The sequence below is a fragment of the Gallinula chloropus genome (assembly GCF_964237585.1).
Source record: "Gallinula chloropus genome assembly, chromosome: 5".
NCBI lineage: Eukaryota > Metazoa > Chordata > Aves > Gruiformes > Rallidae > Gallinula > Gallinula chloropus.
The window spans coordinates 70,102,224-70,119,777 of record NC_140090.1 but is presented as its reverse complement, the minus strand read 5'-3'; the positions used below and the strand labels follow the sequence as shown (position 1 = coordinate 70,119,777).

Below are 17,554 nucleotides of genomic sequence, written 5' to 3'. Positions count from 1 at the left end.
CAGGTGGTGCAGAGATTATGGACTTTATGTTAGCTGGAACAAGCAAGGCTGAGCGCAGCTGATGGAGTAGAAATAAGGGAAAAGTGACAGGAACAGTAGTTGAAAAAGGTCTTTGAACTACATCCCCACACATGGAACTCCTGAAGTTGCTAAAGACTGTGCCTATCACAGAGCAACTGTAAGGGTTTTGGCAGCCTGCTTATCCAAGCAGTATTTCATCACCTCAGCTAGGTCGTTATTCTAGGTATGGATATATGTGGTTTCATGGCCTTTGGACCAGAAAATCTGATACATATCTAATGGTCATGGGAGGGCTTGCTTTCTTGCTGTTTCCCCAGCAACAGGTTAAACTAGTCTGGTTTTGTCTGATATATTTTCATTTGGCTTTTTAAGAATACTTTTTAGTCTCTGTCCAGCTGCTCTGTGGTCTCTGTACGCAATTCCCATTGACCTCAGAGGCAGCTGGATGTCCACTGTCCCTTGAAAACCTAGGTCTTAGTTCCCCATTTGTCAAAGTCTGCAATACTACTCTGTGCCACTTTTATTTTACAACTAAACAGAGTAAGTCATGAATTGTTGGTTACAGTAATAGTGGGACTGGGGAGATGTTTAAGTCGTCCTATGCGCTGCACCACATGTAACAAATACATCTTTCCATGCAGCTTTCCACGCGGATGGTGTGTTTGTGTCTCATGCTTTTGCTGAGAGTGTGGTTAGATGATAGATGTCATTTTCTCCTTGAGCAGATGTACCACTCTCATTCAAGTGCCCCAAATTATTTTTTGTGTACACACAGTACCAATTATTGTCATATCTGTTTGCAGATTACATTTACAAATGTGAACTCTCTATTCCTGGTATTTCCCGCGGGAGACTAAAGTGCCTTTAAAAAAGTTTAACTGCTCTTGACAGCTGAAAAAGCCTGCTATGTATGAGACTGGGGAAGCTTTCTCGATGTGCAGCATGGGGCAATTCATTCTAATACATATATAAACACAGAATTTTGGGGACCTTATATTACTTGGCCCACTCTACTTTCTGTAGTCAGTGTGAAATATTCACAGCTTCATAAAAATCAAAAAGCTTTTCTATCCTACAGAATCCCTTAATAGTTTTCATATTCAAAAAATCTTGTGTTCCTGACCAGAATGTTATGACTTGGCTTTTCTTTTTTTTAAATTTTATTTTTATTGGGTCACTTGTTTCCCCCATAACCATTTCACAGTATCTGAGGACAGACTACTAACCTGCTTAAAAATGTAGAAATCATTGACAGTTGTAAAATGCTGCTGTTTGATTTACATGTCGTCACTGCAACACCATTAAGACATCCCAAATCTTGCAAAAACAGACACCCAAGATGGCCATTGGCCACTTGGGCTCTCATGCAGTTGTTACACCACCTTTATGGATGGTTGTGGGGAATGTGACAAATAGAGGATTATCTGCTGTTTCCAAAACACCAAATTCTTTCTCTTTAGCAAAGGACAAACCTCCAATTGGTAGCATTTCTGGGAATTTTTACCACTAATCCTATTCAATATGAATGTGCATTAGGAAGCTGTTCTACTTACAATTCAGTAGAGGGCAGTGGTACAAATACATAGATAGGATCACTCAATTTTTCTCAGTGTACAGTTTTACTCTATGGGAGGATTCCCAAGTGTTACCTTTTTATGAATGCATTTCACAGATTTTCTTCTCTCCAGATTTTTTTGCTAATGGAGGCTTTTTGTCAAACATAGGATCTGTGTCTCCTCTTAGTCAATGAGACGTAAGCAGAAGATACATGAGAATGCTAAAGCGATGTTTCCACATCAAGTAAAACTTTCAGTGTTTTCATGCATTTCTATTTAGCTCTCCATTTGCATTCTTTTACCTGGCCTATTCAAAATAACCATAAAAGCAGAATGTAAAATAGATGCAAGAGCATCTAGTTAATGACATTTCAGACCATTAATCTTTCTCTGAAAAGAGCTATCAGGCATGCAGCAAGCACAATGGAGTCTTTGGCAAATGGCATCACCAGCTGGTTGGTAGCCAACTGTGCTCAATATGTTGCAGCTGTGGCCAGTATCTCTATCCAGCCAAAGAGACGGGAAATGACATGGATGACTGAATATCAAATGGGCAGTGATGAACTGAGGAGATGAAATACCTCTGGCAAATGCAATGCTAGAGTGAGTAGCATTCAGGAAGCCTGTATGTGTACATGTCTTAGGATTCTTTCCTTACTGCAGGTTTACTTTTACTTCTCCTTCATTGTAGCTGGTGCAGCTTGTCTTTTTTATACACATTTTCTCATCTACCCTCCTGAGCTTTGGTGTTCTAGCACATTCACTTTCACTACTTTTCTTTCCTGTGATGTATTTCAGATGTGTCATCACCAAAATATTTTAGCAATGAGTTTGAGACAGTGAACACCTTCAAATCTTACAGAAAATTATGCCAGTCGGTCCCAGAAATTAAATTGCAGTAAGAGGGGTAAATCACCTAGTGTTTACTAAGAGAGATTTTTTTTTTTTACATCTGTACTTTTGTATGCAGACCAAGTTTTCCACTGGGTATTTAGGGAAGGTTGGACCAATATTTAAGAAGTAAGAGCAGCTGGGGAGAGAATGGAATGATATAAACCAGAAGACCTTGTACCAAGGGCTTTTTCCCTAACCAGCTTTTCTTGATCAGCTGCTTGTGTACTGTGGCTGTCTATATATCATGTCTTAATATACTTGAGTTACCTCCGGCCATCTGACTATCAGCCCTCTCTCCTTCTCATCTTATTCTTGGTGTACAGAGCAGCCCTTGATTCTTAAGACCCCTTCTTGTCACCTTTGCTCTTCTAAAGTGGATCGTGGCTTTTATGTCCAGGTTTTCTCTGGGTTCATATCTGCTGGTCAGTTCCTGTGGCAGAGTAACCACAGGAATGCCCTCCACTTTGTGTTGCCATGGCACCTCTGGATACTAACAGCAGCTTGAATTTAGCATCTGTCATTAAATGAGCTCAAGAAATTCCTGCTGGACCCTGTAAGTAAGTGATAATGGTCTTTTCAATGCTGAATTAATCAATCTTTAGAGGCCTCATGTGAAGCAACTATGGTTATGCAGGGTGAGTGGCACAGTTTAAAGTAATCTACATTTTCCCTGACTCCTGGTTCACTTTTGTAATGCTGGTTCAAGTTGCTTCCTACCAATCAATGTGCATAATTCTTTCCTTAGTTGCTTATTGATTTACTCATTGAATTGAATAGAAGTGTAGCACTCATTAGCTGAGACCCCTACACAGTATCTTTAAAATTATCTAGATTCTTAGCTGGTACACACTGGCACAGTTGAATCACATTGAGTTAGTCTAAACCAATTTACACCAGAGGTTTCAAAATTCAATAAAGGTATGGGAAAATGGCCTTCTGAGTGATAATTCTGTTTCTTGGTGCACATGGTTCTTTCACAGTCCTAATTCTGACAAAATGCTAGGAGAAGCCAAATTAATTTTTGTTTTGTTCCATTTTTAAATTGGAATCTCTTTTTTTCTTCACAAATTGTCTGTTATTATTATTCATTATGTGTCCTTTGATGAAAAATGATACATGAAGAATGGTTTCTATTACTGAATTATTTTTGCACATCATGCTTAATTCTGCAAATGAAGCAGATAAAGTCAATGAGGCTCAGTTAAAGACCAAAACTAATTCTGAAAGCTAATTATTTTCACAAGGGAGACTCTTGAAGACTATAAATTAGGAGGCTGCTATTCTAAGAAGTTTTGTCTTCAGCTGAATTAGTTGCATCTCCAGTAATGGGATAGGAACATGGACAGAGCTAAGGCCAACCTGTTCCCCACCTGAAGATCTAGAAGTTCAAATGGAGTTGCATAGATATTTTTCAAACAGGCCAAAGTGCTTTGATGTTTCCTTACCTGCTTTTTAAACAAAAAGTGGTCCATGGTACTACTTTGAATGCAGAAATAAAGGGAGACACAGGATCTCAGAATGATAGGGGTAGGTAGGGACCTTGAAAGATCGTCTAGTCCAACCCCCAGCCAGAGCAGGATTACCTAGAGCAAGCTGCACAGAACAGCATCCAGGTGGGTTTTGAATATCTCCAGAGATGGATGCTCCACGACCTCTCTGGGCGACTTGTTCCAGTGCTCTTTCAACCTTACAGTGTAGAAGTTCCTCCTCATGTTTAGGTGGAACTTCCTATATTCAAGTTAATGGCCATTGCATCTTGTTCTATCGTTGGGCACCACTGAAAAAAGACTGACCCCACCATCTTGACAACCACCCCTTCAAGTATTTATAAGCATTGATAAGATCCCCCCTCAGTCTTATCTAGGCTAAAAAGACCCAAGACCCTCAGCCTCTCTTCAAGACCCAAAATGTTTCCTGCTGAAACCTTTTGATCACCACAGTGACTGAGATCAACCTTTGTGTGGAGATTTACTTCAAAGACACTTCATTAATGTTGCAAACAAATGATATGAGTCAGAACCAGTCCTGTGTTAAAGGCTGATAACCTGTGAACCAAGCAAGAAACAGACTTCTATAATAACAAAGGCAGACGAGCCATTTCTCTGACCTCTAAGTGACTGTCTGAAGTGATCTGGGGTTCACAAATCCTTGTGGGACCATGTGAGGACCAGAAACATTGTCTCAAACTTTGGAGAGCAGTGCCCAATCCCAATCTGAATTTGGCATTTAAAACCTGTGAAACCTGCTTGTTTATCTAAAATATTGACGTTTGTAAACCATTGTGAATGATTTCTCCTTCAGGTAATTTTTAGTAGAGAAATGTGTTTTCCTCCCTCTTTCTATACTGTCTGTATGCCTATTACAAAGAGAAACTGACTTTCCAGGTAAAGAGAAATGAAAATATTGTACCAAGTAAGCAAACATTTGAAAAACATGTCTGAATGCATCTGTTCTTCCCTCAGAAGTGTGTGGCAGGAGTCTCCAGAGCTGCCTGAGGAAGGCAGATGTCTGATTCTCACAAGAACTTCTGGCGCTTTTGAAGGTCTCAGACTGTTACTCATTTTTTGACTTGTTCAGGTTACATAAAGACACAGGCAAAAAGCTGCACCCAAAAAGCCACTGGGAGAGCATATAATTAATTGAGCCAAGGAAATATGCTGTATACTCTGAGCAGCATGAGTAGCTGCTGCCTGTTTTGACATTGCATATAGGCCTTGGAATACTGACAGCTATTTCAAGCTTCTGCTGAGATACTCATGGTTTCAGGCAGAGATCATTTTATTCTGATGTAGTACAATGAAATCCTCATTCATGAGCTCGTAACAATGCGATACAGTAATAATAAACTTCAGTTGTGCCAGTTTCTCTCTGCCTTTCTTCCTTTTTCTTACCATTTCACGCTTCCTGCTTCTCCCCTTCCTATTATTCCTTTCCATCAGCTTGCCAGACAAGAATACTGGTTGAGCTTTCTCTCACACACTCAAGTTTCCTACTGGGAGCCTGCCATGGCACCTCTTGGCTGCAATATCCCTGCCAGTGCTGTTGTTTTGCCCTCCTGGCTCTGCGCTGCAGGAGCCCTCAGGCAGGCCAGGTGAGAGGGATCTCAATGTCCCTTCATGTCACTGGTGCCAAAAAAAAGTCTGGGGTCCCTTCTCATGCTGACTTTCTTGAGGTTCTCCTATTCTATTTCATGCCAAAATCCTTGATGAAACCATTCTGCAACACTAAGTAGCAATGTTTGCTAGCTGCATTATCAATTACACATCACATAAAGCCTCTTTTTGTATGGAAGGCACAACGTATGGCCTTTATGTCTACTGTTTCCCTGACCATTTCATGCAACACAACAATGTGTTGAAAAGGAAGGACACAATGTGGTTGGCTCTTCAGTTTACTGTCTTGTGGTTGCTTGTTTTTTAATAGGCTCATCTGCTCCAGCAGCATCACAAAGGAAGATGATTCCTGCAGGGGTATGGAGGGGAGTTGTGAGGTCATATTTGGGACTGTAAATGGCCAGGATCATATTTTTCCTGTTATTTCCATGAGCTAACAAAGTACCTGGTTTACAGCATATCGATCAGCATCTGTTGCTCCAGTTTTAGAGATGAAGTGCTCTTTATAGTTGTTGGTCTTGGTTATTAATATGCTCAAATTCTTAAAGAGGGATATAATTTGCTTCCCAGGCTTTTTTCATGTACTGCACATCTTTGTGTCACCATCCCTGCTGTTCTGAGCTCAGCAGATGGCTCTTTGTAAGCAGGTGGTATTTTTTCTTGCTATTGGAAGAAATATATTTACTGCTCATTCTGGCACTCATGAAAAAATTGTAAACTTTAAAGAGATATATTAAAAATATAAATAAAATGCCTGTAAGACTTATTGCCAAATTGATATTGGACCAAAGGCACCTATTCAAGTGATCAGCAGCCAGAAATAAAGTGTACAAGCCAAGAGTATTGAAAGAACCATTAAGAATGTTAAAAAAAAATAAGAGAGGCAGATAAATCTCATACTGTGATGAATGATAGCCAAGGAACATCTAATCATATCTGGGTAGCATTTACTGAAATAACTCAACCGGACAAAAACGAGGAACATGAAAAAGATGGTGTAAAAATTATTGGAATGTTCTTTTTTTCTGACAATTTTTCATTAATCTTCAAGAAGAAATAAGGATTTATTTAAAACAAATTAAATTAAGTGGAGAGCACCAGAATACGGTTCCTCTTGAACTTTTTATGGCTGTAAAAATGTAACATTCTCAGCAACCTCATATTAGGGGTTGTGGGGTGGGGGTGGGTTTTTTGCAGTTTTCCAAGCACCTCTCCCTAAGGAACTTGACAGAACAGTGGCCATGCTCAACTGGGAAACTGAGCACAGCTGTAAGAAAATGTGCAATACGTGAAACATCCAGCAAGTGAACAGACAAAAGACACACAACAAACTGTCAACAGCATGTCTGTAGGTTTCCATTCTTTGATTAATCTATCTGGATTTTTCTGCCATTTTTTCAATGGCAGCATGCCTGGAACTTCTTGGATATAATTAAAAGTGATATGGAGAAAGTGGTTCTGTGTATATTGTGACAAACTGACTTACAAGGGGAAGGTTTACCAGCAGATTGGACCAATACAAATTTCACGGGAGTCTTATATTAGCAAATACTCATCTTTTCTGTTCTGTCTTTTAAAGAGGAATAGCCTGCTTCATTTGTGCTAGAGCCTTATTGTCATTGAAGTTATGGCAAGGTAATCCAGTGATGTCAAAGCTCTGCATAATGTCTCTCCCATGAAAGAGAGAATGTAAGAACATGTTCTCTGTGTAACCCATAAAAATAGATGGAACATGCATTTTGTTTAAGCCACACTCTGTGGTCAGTAAACACTTTCAGATTTGAGCTGGGTCTGGTACACACCTTGGAGCAGCTGATTTTAAACTCAGAGCTGGATGAAATTAAAATTGGGTTTAGGACTTGAAATTTCAGTGAAAGCTTGGGTATGAATAAACTATTAAACAATTTGGGTATATCACATGTTATGCAGATGCTCTATGACTAAAGGAGCAAAAAGTTATTAGTTATGAGTAAATGTGTGTCATCAGTTGAAATGCTTCTCTTTGCTTGAATGGTAAACAGAGGTCCCTGATGCTGTTCTGGTCCTGTGGACATGTACACGTGTGGGTGCAATGTTCCTTTGGGGCTCAATTCCCTTTTGCAGCTGGGCTGTTCCTACAGAAGTGTGACGGGGCACCTTGTTGCTCTCAGTCATTGCTAACTGTGTACAAACCATTCTGGACATAGTACTGGCAGATGTGTTCAGCTTTCACAAACTCCCTCTTTGTAAGATGATAGGAAATTGTGCTCAGAAAATCTGGTTTCCCTGCAAAATCTTTGCTTTGTGTGGAGCTCCATTTCTTGCCCACCTATTGCCAATCTAATGCAATGATCAAGATTAAAAGGCTTTTCTTATTTTCTCCTGGGTTTGTTTTTTTTTTTTTTTCCAGATTTCAGAAGCACTGATCCAGAAACTGAACCAAAACCTGGTCCATTTTGAGTTGAAGCCAGGGGTTCGAATCCTTGTCCATGCTGCCCATTTAACAGCAGGTCAGTATCCTCTTTCTGCATAGTCCCTCTCTGTTGCTCTGTAGCACAGCAAACAATTATTCGTTGATGGTAGTAATGTGCTATCTGCTATATTTTAAACGTTTATTTTTATGTCACAATAACAACTCAGTGTATGGACAGACATTAAAATGCCTGATTCACCTCCCCTTTCTTTGTCATGCCAAAAAGATAGAGTGGCTTTCGCATTTGCAGCTAATCCTTTTGTTTAGTTACGTGCACGAATTTGTTGCTGTTGTTGGAAATGCAGTGTAAGTAGCAGTAGAAATGTGTACTTCTTGGCTCTCTGAAATATTAAACAGCTAAACAGCACCATGGTGTATTCAGCCTGGATCACACAGTGCAAAGGTTACCAGCTAGCCTCAGATATATTCAGATATTCTAGAGTCAATGAACATTCAAAGCACAGTTCAGAAGTTGTTCAGCAGTCTAAAAGACTAGAGTCAATTTACATATGCACACACATAAGATTAGGCAGTTTGGACTTTAACTAATCCTATCTCAAAATGAGCCATCTCCAAAATCCTGATATTTAATTATATATGTCCCTCTCTGTTTTGTTATGCTAAACCCTCATTTCACAGCACAGGCCCTATTTAGCTATTACAAGAAATGGGACAAACAAATCTGTGCTCAGGATTTGTAGGAATTCCTTTTCTTCAAGAGCTGCTGATAATTCTGATCAGTTGGCATCAGCTGCTTTTGCTGACTTGCAAAGTAAAAGATTCAGTTCATTTGTACCAGCAACCTGCTCTACAAAAAGCTTTTCATGGCATGAACGAGTCTGCCCAAGCTGGTATCAGTCCATGTTCTGCCATATCCATAAATGGGAGGAAAATGAGACTGTTAGGAAAGGGTTTATTTAAATCCCCCCAGAAGAAAGCTTTGGTGTTTGCCATATTTCATTGTTTTCTAAGTAGAACTTGCTCATAGCTGCCCTGGTAACGCTTTCCATTAGCTCTGGAACAGATGACTAGACATGCTAGAACCAAAAGCTCCATCAGTGCTCAGAGCTGGTTAAGATCTGGGTAGCTCCAGTCCCAAAGCCAGATAGTTAGAGGAGGTTCTGTAGCACTTTTCTGGGCTACTAAACCTTGCCTGCTGACCAGAATAGACCAAAAGAGAGGGTCTGTTCATGTGGCATACTGCCATGACAAGTAATGGTATGGCCTCTGAGCATGTGCTGGCCTGTTTCTTGCTAGCTCAGGCTGAAGAGAGGGTGCCTAGCTCAGGCTTGATGTATAATTTTAAAAAACCACATTTTTATTTGTATTTACACACACACCAGGAATGAGTACCTTTTGTCCATAGTAGATGCAAAGACTCATTTTTCCTGCAAGGTGGACTTTGTTGTACTCCTTTTTTGAAGCCCCTGTTAAGATGTGAGAGAAATACAATTCAATAAGAATGCAAAATGAGCCTGGACTGCCAAACTATGTATTAAAAAGCCCAGAGACCAGCCACTGTGAGGTCTTTATCAAGTTGCAGAGGTCATGACTCATCTCCCACTCTAAACATAAAGCCCAAATTCATGACATCAAAACTTGGGGATAGTTTAGAATTTGACAAAATGCCATAAGAGAGATTTACTTCATTGCTGAAAACTATTGTTTCAGTTGTCAGGGAAGAAGAATTGTCTGTTTGAAATCCAAGCCTTTATGAAAAATAAATAAAATAAAGTGTGAAACCTGGAACACAAGCCAGCACCAGAAAACACAGTCTTGGGGAATGCATGCGGCCCAGAGGTGCTGCTCTGGCCTGTGGCATCCCTTCTTTCCAAGCCTTTTCACCATGACTCTGTGTTGGACTCTTGACAGCTATGAGCTATGGTTGGCTGAGTCACAGAACTCGGAATGTGTTTAAGTGAACACATACATATCCGTGTGCTTACCTTTACGTTCCCATGCCTCAGTGCACTGGTGTGTTCCTCCCTCCATGTGTGCCTGGTCATGCACAGCAGAAATTTGTGCAGCAGAAGAGCTGCAGGGAACAGAACAGATATCAAAAATAGCTTGTAACGTGTAAGCAGAAGCTGTAGTAATGAGCCTCTGCGTGTATTTTCTGGTGCATGTTCTATGTGAGCATGTGCATCCCTGGAGCACAGAAGAGTGACAGGCATTAGGCTCAGCACATTTCACATCTCCATCTCCTTTGTTCAGGCCACACTGGAGGAAGGATTAATTTATGGCAATTTTGGACAACAGATTGCAGTCCATTCATCATGTTCATTCCTCCTTCTCATGAAAGAAAAAAATAAAACAGTGTCTCCAATCTAACAGACAACGACCTCAACTCTAAGGCAAAGTAAAATATGCCAATATTCCTCACAAAACAGTTAAGTAGTTGTTTATTACCAGACTCTCAGTGCAGCATTATAACAAGAACATTGAGTGATGCTGAGCCTGAAACGGTCGGAGAGCCACTTTGTCTTCCCACAGAACTGCAGAGACCCACAAAATACAGATGCAAAGGGGACATACTGGAGATCTGTGAGGAATTCATAAGAACAGATCCTTTCACCCTGATGCTCCACCTTCTTGAGGATAGCCTGCTTGATACATTACATACATTCTGTATGTAATGCCAGATAGAGACAGGCAGTGAGGCAGTATCAGCTGCATGTGTCAGCTCCATGTAGCGACACAGCTACAGCTGCATGTCTGTCTATAGCATGTTTTATTGATGTCTGCCTAACAACTGAGACTGCTGGACCCATCTGTGTCTCTTTGAGGATGCTAGATGTCTTTTTGTTTGTGTTGTGTCTACAAGTGATGGAAACAGTCTCGATTTAATACAATTTATTTTGTATTTCTGGGAAAGCTACACTTCTGGCTGGTTGGGGTTGCCTTATTTTGCAAGGGGCTGTGAAAAGGTTGTGAGCAAAATTGAGAAGCACTGGGAGACTTCTTGTTTGATTAGGAGTTTCCTGAACGCGTGCTCTCTCTTGCATCAAAGATTTGTGGGATTAAGAGCAAGGCACCACGGGAAAGAAAGTTGAACATATTCAGAAGAATAGGAAGGGGATAAAGGACAAAACAGAAAATGCCAGAAGTGTGAGAAGAGCTTGCCATGGTAAGGCATGGAACGTGAGGCTGTGTCTGTAAAGGGCACTGGACTTCTGGTCAGGAGAGAAGAGAACAATGTTAAGCATTGTTTCTTAACTGAAATGTAGGACCCGATTGCTCATTATTCACAATATGTTGGGAGCTACTCAAACTAGCTCTAAGCAAAATAGAAAATGGACATGACAAATTAGCCTGTGGATAGCTTCAGGATCAGCCATAAAATGGCAGTTTTGGTACCCAAGTGACTTCATTTACAACTACCTTAGGCAATTGTTTGCAACGTGAGAAAGTATGTTCCAGGCAGTCCTTAAAGAGGCCAAAGAAGAGAGGTCTCTAAAGAGAATCTATGTGGCTTTACATCAAGGGTCCACAAGTGGTCTGAACCCAGAGTTTTCTTCCCAGCTGGATTAGAAAGTGAGAGAAGCCTTGGAAATGTGTGGACAGATGAGGCCTGGGGCAGCTCTAACCTTATCTCCCTCTCTTGCAGCTCCTTTGGTGGACATCACTCCCAGTCACAGTGGTTCAGCTATGCTGATGCTCCTCTCTGTCGTTTTTGTGGGACTTGCTGTCTTTGTAATCTACAAGTTCAAAAGGTATGACTCTGCCTGAGCCATTTCCTTCTCCCCATGGCCACCTTTCACTGAGAAGTTTGGGTTTCATTTTGATGGGTTTTCTTTTTGGCAGTGATTTGTTTCTTGGTTTGTAAAAGCTGATGCTACATCAACTGCCAGAGTACCCCACAATGATGGTTTCTGTTAATGTTTTAGGAAGATTCCTGGCCTTAATATATATGCACAGATGCAGAATGAAAAAGATCAAGAGATGGTCAGTCCAGTCAGTCAGAGGGAAAGCATACCTAATGTCCCTCAAAGTGAGCTGATGAGCCCTGAGCAACTAGTAGATGAGAAGTTGGAAGTCCAGCCCATAGGTAAATAACTTGCAGCATCCCTCAGCTGGTCAGACTCTGACTTACAATTGGCTAACCCTTTTCTCAGCCTCCCCCCTTCCCATATTCCTGCACACTCCTCCTCCCATCCTCTTCTGCTGCAGCATTAGTTTGCTAACTCTCCCCTCTCCCTCACTGTCATGTGGTGAAAGGGAGGGGAACAATTTTAGGCTTTTTCTCTCTCCTAGTTGCTCTGTGTAGATCCCCTTCCCTTCTCAAAAATCCTACTGGCACTTAATTTGCGCTGTAAGGCAATTTAATTTATTTTTGCTGGGGCTGATGTAGTTGCGGGGCTAAACCCCACACCTGAGGCATATCCAGGAGATCTTCATCCACCCTCACCTGGAACATGGAGGTGAGCAGGTGATTCGGTAAGTCAGATCTAAAACCTAAATATTCACTGGTGCTTTGACTGCTGTGGCCTTTGTGCTGTGCCAGACTTTGTTGCCAGCAGCAATCCTAGCCTGGGTGATTCCCAGGGAAACCAAGCAAAACCTGGGATGTCAGCATTGGGCAGCTGGGTTTGCCCTCAGGCTGATTTCTCCCACAGGCATATGTGGTTGAAAATTCACAAAGCAGGCTTTCCTAGGACCAGAAGAGACTAGACGTGAAGTGGCATACACAGATCAGTGACGCATTTGTTCATGCTTGCATGTTTTCTGTTACCCTGGCTACAGTAAAAGTGTTGGGATGGAGCAAGGAGGTTTCAGCCTGGGGACAACATCTGCTAGAGCCAGCATTGTTTGGGTATTGCTCAGCTTCACTTGGGAGGTGACAGTTCTGCAGGCCCAGATGTCTGGGTGTAGCACAGGACCCCTGCAAATAAGGGCATGCACCTATTTTATGGGAATTAAAGTTTATAGCCATTTTGACTTAGGCAGGAGTGAAGCATAGTCATAACTGAGATCCCTTATTTGCACAATTTCATCAGCTTAACTAAACCCTAGATCCCACCTGAGGATATCTCTAAAATGTATGGGACCATTTGCTAAAACAGGCTTCGACTCGTAGCTACTGCAGAGAGGGACCAAGGGGAAGGGCAATTAAAGGAGGGAATGTGATGTGCTAAGGTTGTAGCCTGTGAAACAGCCTGGAAGGAAAAAGATGACAGTCTGTTGATGGAATTGATGTCTAAGCTGGAAGCCCCACTAAAATCAATACCGATCTCTCCTCACCTGTTCACTAAGGAGAGGTCTGGTAGTAGCTATTGAAAGCTATTAAGCAGCTATTCATCAGCAGACTGGGACATCCCTGCTTAGCACAACACATGATGGAGTGAGGGGACCAACCTTCCCATGTGGTGTTCCCCATACAGAGCAACCCCAGGCCACAGTCCAGAACCCAAGGAAAGGAAATGCAACCAAGGTAGTCTGGACAGAGGACTTCCAAAAGGCTTGTGGATCACCAAGAGGTTTCAAGCCAAGACCCGGAGCGGTGGGTCCTAAACTTTAACAATTCTCTTTTTTTGTTTGTTTTTCTTTCTTTTTCACCCAGAAGCCTCCAAGGCAAAATTTGTGTAAGTTGTTAAGGGAGAAACACCCAATTTCAGGCCAGAAACTCTGGTCCTAGAGTTAGATGGGCTTTGAGATTCCCTTTTCTAAAAGTACATAACGACTGTAGTTACCACTGTTCCAGGGGTAAGAAAACACGATTTTCACAAGACATTCAGGCTGAAATGGCAAGAGTCAGTACCCTGCTAGCTCCATTCAGGCTATCTTCAGAATTGCTCTTGCTGGTGTTGGAAACTAATGCCTCTAGGGTAAGAGCAGTCAAAAACCATTTTGGGAGATAGGTTTTCATTTGGTGCAACTATAGCATTTCTGGCTTCTACAATAGCCAGCATTTTAAATGTTTGTCAGCTGTGCTACTGGGTGCTATATTGAACCAGAAATTGTCCTTTTATAGCTCCTTGGTTTGCACCTGTAATTACGCTAGTAAGCACAAAAGGTAAATGTGTGGGATATGCAGACTCAATTCCCTATCAAAAGGAATCAGTCCAACAAACTTCCTAAGAGTGTTTTTCCATCCTGTCTGTAAGATGAATGAGGAAACTGAATCAGAGCTCATTGACAAAATGAAAAGGTCTGGACCTAGGTGTGCACAGAATAGAAAGTGCAAAGGTTCTTCACTCTCCTATACAACCACCACATCTGTTTCTGGAAATCAGCAATTTCTTTTTAAATGAGTTTTCTTTCTTTTGGGAAAACAAAACAAGACTGTAATTGGGTGTTTCTCTTTTGTATGCTTGTTTAGAAGCCAGGTTTTTTCAACCCCTTTGACAAACATTCAGGGATCCTTCCTTGGAGGAATCTGAATGAATGTCTCTGGATCACTGAATTTTCCTTCCAAACTCTGGCAGCAAAGAAACACAGTTCTTATTTTCTGGATGTGAGTGGTTTAGGCACTTCTTTGCAAATGCAAAGGTTAAGGTTATTTATGAAATCTCCAACACCGTATCATTACAAACGAGTTACACATTTCCTCTGAGGACCTCAGTCCCTCCTTCCCTCCACCTCTCTGCTCTGGCCTCTCCCTCTTCTGTTCAGCATGGGTGAATCATCTTCATTAGCAAAAGAATAGGACATCACCTTCCGTGTTTTGAATGACAAGAAAACATTTCTGGGAAGAAAGTGTCAGTCTGGAACAGTTGAATCCCAAAGGCCAGCAAGGTGATACCTTCAAACATCTTCCTTGGCTAAACGTACTTGTTATTTACTGACTCTTATTTTGTTCTTTCTTTGCTACAGGAAGTATTTCCACAGCTGCTGACCCCCAGAGTGCAAAAGAGATCCCTACCTATGTAAATGGTTGAATTGAGGACACCGGTATATATCTATATCTAAAAAAAAAAAAAAAAGAGGAGAGCTCACTGCATTTGAACTTTTTAATTCTTCAGATGACAAAGGGTTTTTAGCTTTAAGCCTGTGCATGTGGACATTATACTGAGACCATACTGGAACTGCATTGTACAGGTGTTCAATTTTAGTGGGGGGTGGGGGGAGAGGAACTGGTACCACTATTCACTCCTGCGGCCCTTACCCTCACTCCTACACTCTCTCTTTTTTCTGATCTGTCTCTAATTTGTAGAAAATTCATAATGATATAGGCCAAGAATATGCATGGGGGTCTCTTCTTTAGGGAGAGGGGTGGGCTGGGATGTGGGGGGGAGAAGGGCTGGGGGAGGGGGGTAGGGTTCTTGGCTTTAGATTTAACAGCTCTTTTAGCACTTTGGGCTGCGGACTTTCATAGGTCACACACACACAAAATCACACTGGAGTTTATGGCACTGAAAATATTCTTGGTCAACCTGATTTATGTCTTTCTTTGGACTCTGCCCTTCATTCCTCTAGCTGCAGCTGCTGCCTGTGCCCCACAGCTGCCAGGAGGCTTTCTTAAACAGCTTTTTTAGCCTACTCACACTGAGGCACCCCACTGATAGCACTGTTGAAAGATAACTTTCTGCCTCCTGACCTTGGACAGAACAGAACTAGCATGTGTTACAGGCAGGGAGGTCTGTCCGTACCACACTTGCAGGAGGCTATTGCCAGCATGAACTTACACTGTACTTTGTACCAGCCTTACACCTTCAATTTTGGCTAAGAGAAAGCCCCAGTAACATCCTCAGCTGCATTTAATGGTGATGTTTTGGTTTGTCTGGGGAAGTCTCAGGAGACCTCTGCTTTTTGGGAGTCACCCCAAGGACTGTAATTTTTTTTTGAAAGACACCTTGTCCATAGAATAGGGAGAAGGGAGAAGTCTGCACGCCTTCTTGGCAACCCCCTTTGGCTGCAGATCTGCAAACTACTGACGGTCTGGGCAGAGGAGGGAGAATAAAGGAGGATTTGGCCTGAGATTGTTGCCAGGCATTTTGAGCCCCAGCACCACAAGACCACTCTTGTACAAGATTTGATTTCTTACCAATAACAGAAGCTTGTATCTTACACTGTAACTGGAAATGAGGCTGCAAGACATGTTCACACAGACTATGCAAGGGAACAGCAGGAAAGCAGGCTTAGCACACCTCGAACAAGTCCTCCCAGGATGCTGGACATCTGGCTGAAGCCTAACCTATGGTTATCACTGCTGTTGATTTCCAACCCAGCTCAGGTAAACCTAACACCACGAGGATTTTGGGTTGAAATGCAAAGAGAGAAAGACAATAACCAATATATACTTACATGTGTCAGGTGAAGGCAAATAGAGGCCAGTCCATAATTAGTGTAGCATACTAGGAGGCACCCCAATTCCTGACATGAGTGGGTTTTGTTCAGTAGGCATTGCACATGGCAACCTGAGTTAAAAGCAGGAGAAAGCAGTGTTGCCTAGAGTCCTGGGGTGGGGGTTTGGTGGTTGTGGTGGCTTTGAATTTCTCTGTCACAAAATGGCCATGAGCCCAAATCAACCTAATTGCTGGCAAAGAAAGAAAAAGAAAAAAAACAAACCAAGAATATTAGATCCATAGTAGTCAAAGGATAATGACAGCACAGAGCCCTCTGCCTCCTTCTTTAGTTTCTCTGAAGACAGGTAGAGACATGGCAGTTTGTATGGCTTTGCTATTTTGTTTGCAACTACAGCTTTAAGAAAGATGGGAAAGTTTTGGCAGCAACTGTATAATATTCCCCACTGAAGTCCAACATTAGCCAACTTATTTTTATAGCAAGCCAATCAAAAAGTTTTCTTAGAGTGTTGGAACTATTTCTAATTTTAAAATTACTTTTTTTGATGTACTTTTTCATCTTATTTTTCCCTTTCGTTAAATACAATGTAGCGTAATGTATAATTGCTATTGTTTATTGCTTTTACAGTCATATTTATTAAACAGATTATGTCTCTAAATGAAGGCCTGTGGTTTTGTTGCTCATTTTAGCTCTCTGTTGCAGACTGGGATCACTAACAACATTAGAAAGGAAGATGATAGCTTCCAAAAAAGGAGTGTTCAACAGAAGCAGAATATAGTAATAGTGTGCTTCTGAAAAGTATAGTTCTTAGAAGCAAGATGCCAATATGAAGGTAACCTTCTCAGCCCATGGGTAAAGGGCTTTATAAAGTGAAGCTTGGTCTTGTTATCTCCATTTTATGGATGGGAAAGCTGAGGGATGCAGAGGTGCATTGCTGTTTTTCTGTTTTCCAGACAGCCAATGGCAAAGATCTGAGCACTCTGGAACTCCAGCTCCATTCCCTGCCCATTGTTATCCTTCCCCATGCACACTCTCTGTTAAGCATTCCTTTAAAATATCTTTCTGACTACCCTTTTGCCAACATTGATGAAGGAAGGTCTAAGTTATTTGCATCACTGCTTAACCAGGTTTTACATGTGAAGACAATGAACCATAGGAAGTTTCTGTCAACTTGCCACGTGACAAATGGATGCATGTTGCTCAGAAAAAGAAAAAGGATGTAGCTCCTCTGCTTTTCAAGTCAAAACAACCACCAGATTGTTCTACCTCCTGTA

The 17,554-nt window shown here is 41.5% G+C and overlaps 1 protein-coding gene across 1 annotated transcript in view; it reads left to right on the top strand.

Annotated features, from left to right (window-relative positions):
- LOC311192494 (VPS10 domain-containing receptor SorCS1-like) overlaps positions 1-14,906 on the top strand; it is a gene marked incomplete at both ends in the record, with an annotated part of 294,792 nt that extends 279,886 nt beyond the window's left edge. The window contains 5 exons of the mRNA XM_084264978.1: positions 7,974-8,073; positions 11,644-11,749; positions 11,924-12,084; positions 13,418-13,536; positions 14,850-14,906. Of these exons, the coding sequence (XP_084121104.1) occupies positions 7,974-8,073; positions 11,644-11,749; positions 11,924-12,084; positions 13,418-13,536; positions 14,850-14,906 (543 nt within the window). The remainder of the gene's footprint in view (positions 1-7,973; positions 8,074-11,643; positions 11,750-11,923; positions 12,085-13,417; positions 13,537-14,849) is intronic.
- Between the last annotated feature and the right edge of the window lie 2,648 nt (positions 14,907-17,554).